The sequence below is a fragment of the Cariama cristata genome, unplaced genomic scaffold (assembly GCF_000690535.1).
Source record: "Cariama cristata isolate BGI_N322 unplaced genomic scaffold, ASM69053v1 scaffold12421, whole genome shotgun sequence".
Lineage (NCBI taxonomy): Eukaryota > Metazoa > Chordata > Aves > Cariamiformes > Cariamidae > Cariama > Cariama cristata.
In genome coordinates this window covers 16,486-20,229 of record NW_009601049.1, presented here as the reverse complement: position 1 = coordinate 20,229, position 3,744 = coordinate 16,486, and the positions used below count along the sequence as shown (strand labels likewise).

General features: G+C 41.6%; 1 protein-coding gene across 2 annotated transcripts; it reads left to right on the top strand.

Annotated features, from left to right (window-relative positions):
• Positions 1–5: 5 nt before the first annotated feature.
• On the top strand, positions 6–3,291 carry CTLA4 (cytotoxic T-lymphocyte-associated protein 4). Of its 2 annotated transcripts, XM_009710294.1 has the most exons (4): positions 6–63; positions 1,286–1,636; positions 2,131–2,240; positions 3,193–3,291. In XM_009710294.1, exons 1-4 carry the CDS (start codon positions 6–8, stop codon positions 3,289–3,291), a joined length of 618 nt encoding a protein of 205 aa, XP_009708596.1. The 2 variants fall into 2 exon arrangements, with proteins under 2 accessions (XP_009708596.1, XP_009708598.1); XM_009710296.1 differs by lacking the exon at positions 2,131–2,240 and having other exon boundaries at positions 3,193–3,287.
• The last annotated feature ends 453 nt before the right edge of the window (positions 3,292–3,744 follow it).

The window sequence follows — 3,744 nt, the reverse complement described above, 5'->3', positions numbered from 1 at the left end:
CAGGAATGCTCTCAATATTGGTCACCGTGGCCTTTCTCTGCAGTGTTGCTGCCATTGCCGAAGGTGGGTAGATGAAGGAGGCAAGGTAGCTGGGGGTGTCTACGTTTTCTCAGTTTCACATCTTTGCAGGAGATAGACTGGGTACAACAGGGAGAGGGAGGTGACATGGGACCCCTCCATAGGACAATCTGGTAACAAGGTCTTCGGGCACCGCAAGGTATCTGGAAAACCAGACACAGACTTTAGAGCAGTAGCATCTGTAGAGAAGTTGGGCAGGATTCAGAGTAGCTCAAGAAGGAAGAAAGATTTTGACAAACCAGGCCCTGTGAGTGAAGTGGTTGGCAGCTGATAACATGGATGTAGAGGTTTGAACAGATGGAGAAATTCTACTCCTCTTTGTCCCAAATTCTTGCATGGCAGAACTGAAGAAGATAAGCTCTGCCCCAAAATGGATTGATATAAAATCAAATAGAACAAGTAATACTGAGTCTTCACAGCTTATTATAGCAAAAGTTGGTGCCTTCTCATTGTACAGCAGCATAGAGTACAGAAGTTGTAAAAAGCAGCCAGTGGGGATGTACATGGTACACTAGTTTCCCTTTAAGATTTGTAATGATTTTTTGCAGTATGTTTATCAGGCTTTGCTGTGTGTTGCTATACTGTGGCTGGGGCTATATACTGTTGTTGTACTGTGGCTTGGGAATAGCTGGTTAAAAATGAAGAGCAAAAAGATCGGAAACAAAAATATGCAAACATGTTTTCCATTCAGTTTTACTGTTACCCTAATGGTTCTGTTCCATGTTCCATACAGGATGTCAACCTGTTTGTTTCTAAACGTGAACAAATTTATTTCTACCAGGCAGAAATTGTGGTTTAAAAGCCTAATTTTAGATTCCAAATTTCAGCTGTACCATCTGAAGTCTATTTTTTTTGCTTTCTTATGTATATTAAGAAGTTTGTATTGAGAGAAACTGAAGCATGCAGGTCATTGCTCCAGTAAGTGGGCCAAATTACCTACTATTTAAGCAGCAAGTAATTGCCGAGACTTATAATATAATTTCTAGTAATCAAAGTACTTCTTAGGCTTTTTTAAGTGTATTAATGCAGTGCCTATGTGGTCTTGGAGTCCTTTTTTTTTTTTGAAGGATTTAGAAGCATTTCTGGGAATTACCCATGGATAATAGGAGGTGGTAGGAGTCCCTTCCTATCGTGCAGGTTTCAAGCAAATGACTGCAGATCATTTCTTGACAGTTCACTTACCATCATGCTCTTTACTTCCTTACAGTAATGGAAGTGACTCAGCCAGCAATGGTGCTGGCCAACAGGCAAGGAGTCGCCAGCTTGGTGTGTAAATACAAGCACATTGGGAATGCAAAGGAAATTCGAGTGACTCTGCTTAAACAGACGGGTGACAGTTTCACTGAAATTTGTGCTTCAACCTACACAACGGAGTTTAAAATGTTCAGTGTGGAAGAGGTCATTCAGTGCCATGTTAGCCCTAGCCGAAACAATGTGACCCTCACCCTCACTGGCCTGCAAGCTAATGATACTGGTCTTTACGTCTGCAAGATGGAGAGGATGTACCCTCCACCCTATTTTATGAACAAGGGAAATGGGACGCATCTCTATGTCATTGGTAAGCCAAGCAGCTTTACAGTACTGTGATATTCCCAGGTTAAGGGAGTTTTGCTAGGATGTCTCAAAGGTCTTCAAAGTTCTGTTTGTAAGAAGTGAAGCTGAACACTGATTCAAGCACTGAGAATCATGATTATCTCTTATTCCTTTCAGGTCTCCCTGCGCACACCTAAAGCAGGCACAGTCATAGCCATGCAATGTATTTAGCAATGTATGGATGTTTGACAGTGTGAGCAATACCGTATAGTATACATGTGTGTCTAGGCAGTTAGATATGTAAGTGCAGAAACAGTGGAGAGTAAGGTGTATGTTCTTCTACAGATAAAGCCTATTTTCACTGGAGGTTGAGTGGACAGGGACTCAGAGCTCAGTCCTGGTAGTGTCTTGGGGTAGCACATGCTAGAGAAAAGCGGTGTGGAGGCTGACTTATTGACTCTAGCGGCTTCCTTATGAGGCTCATGTGTGACATGACCTGTGTGATATTATATGTTTTAGATCCAGAACCTTGTCCAGACACTGCCATATATCTCTGGGTATTAGGAGCTACTGCCTCAGGATTTTTTCTTTACAGTATCATAATCTCATCCATCCTCGTGGGCAAAGCGGTAAGTCCCATCAATTCAGCCCCATCTTGCTAATAACATCCCTTTGCATGATGAGGACAAGGAGCAAGAAATGAGAACAGGGAAGAACATTGGGAACAAATGCACCGGGATGCTGCTTTTTACTCGTGCAATGCTGTTACAATAATGCAAAATAACAGAACGTGCTGGAGCTGCGATTTAGATTTGTTTGTGGCTCGTTTGTGTTGCCAGAGTACCAGAAAGCAGTCAGTTTACAACAGCTGAACTGACCCTTGGCTTAGGTTTGGATACTTAGAACAGGTTGGAGTCCTGGGTGCTTGTGGGATCAAAGGCAACAGTCTTCATGTGTACTCTGAATTCACAACTGAGTCATATAAAATCCCAGGATTTGATTTTTCCTTTTCTCACCATTCACCTCTGTGCAAAGTAAATGTAAAGAGGCTTCCCCTTGTAATGAGAGGGGGATTGTAACTTACAGCATTTTTAACTTCACATCTAGAAATGTCTGCACAAAGACAAAGGCGCGCAAAATGTAAGCCTGGGTTGCCTCTTTCCATGGGGGTCTGGAGTACTCACAGTCTGTCAGAAATAAACCTGATGCCAAAGCTTAAAACCAAACAGTATTCCTGTCCCATATTTTTCAATCAATCAGCCCTTGTCCCTAGAAGCTCAATGAACCTGTCCAGTGTGAACACTCCCAGTTTTGAACCAACACTGAACTCTGCAACAGGAGCACTTTCAAAGGGCTGAATGAATGGCAGGACTCTGTTTTTTGCTAAATGGCCCCTGTGACTCCTGATTCTCTCTCAAATGATCTCAGTGGATCTTCTACAAAAAGGCGTGACAGGGAAAGGTGTCTAGAATACCTTCCATTTAGCAAAGGCAGAACATCCATCAGTTTTCTCTAAAATGTGCTAGTCAAGGATTGTGCTGTGATCACTTGTTTATTTTACTGTCTCCCCATATTTTATAGATAAAGAGAAGACGATGTCTCACTACTGGGGTCTATGTGAAAATGCCTTCTGAAAAGCTAGAGAAAAAAGTGATTCCATTCCACATCACTGTTAACTGAAACATGGAAAGAGAGAAACCATTTCCTAGCTGGGATGGAGAGTCTGCTAATTCACTTAAGTTAAAGAAATAAAATTAATTGTCTTATTACAAAGGTGTGCGGGAAGGAGAGAGAATATTCTTTGTAACTTCTATGGTTTGGAGGAGAATAAATAGTTTATGCATTAATATTTCAAGGTTAACCCTGTCACATAAAAATGGCTACATTAGGCCATTGATTCTTTGAGTTGTATTGTACCAATATGTAGTCTATATATATATACAGATATATATGTATAGCATTAAGAGCTATTGCTGTTGCAGCTGAGCATCTTACTGTCAAATTTCACCATGTCTGCTGATCAACTGAAATCCAAACACTATTACGACAGAGGCTTGTGTGTCATTGCAAGGCTAGTCCTATAGGTCCGGGTGGCAGAGGCAGAAGAGCGCACTAATGTACAAAGGAATGTTG

What these genes read in the sequence shown, in the direction of transcription:
- CTLA4 (XM_009710294.1), top strand. Translation starts at nt 6, where the DNA reads ATGCTCTCAATATTGGTCACCGTGGCCTTTCTCTGCAGTGTTGCTGCC. An exon ending in TGTTGCTGCCATTGCCGAAG is followed by an intron (nt 64 to 1,285) that starts GTGGGTAGATGA and finishes ACTTCCTTACAG; the next exon opens with TAATGGAAGTGACTCAGCCA. An exon ending in CCATCCTCGTGGGCAAAGCG is followed by an intron (nt 2,241 to 3,192) that starts GTAAGTCCCATC and finishes CATATTTTATAG; the next exon opens with ATAAAGAGAAGACGATGTCT.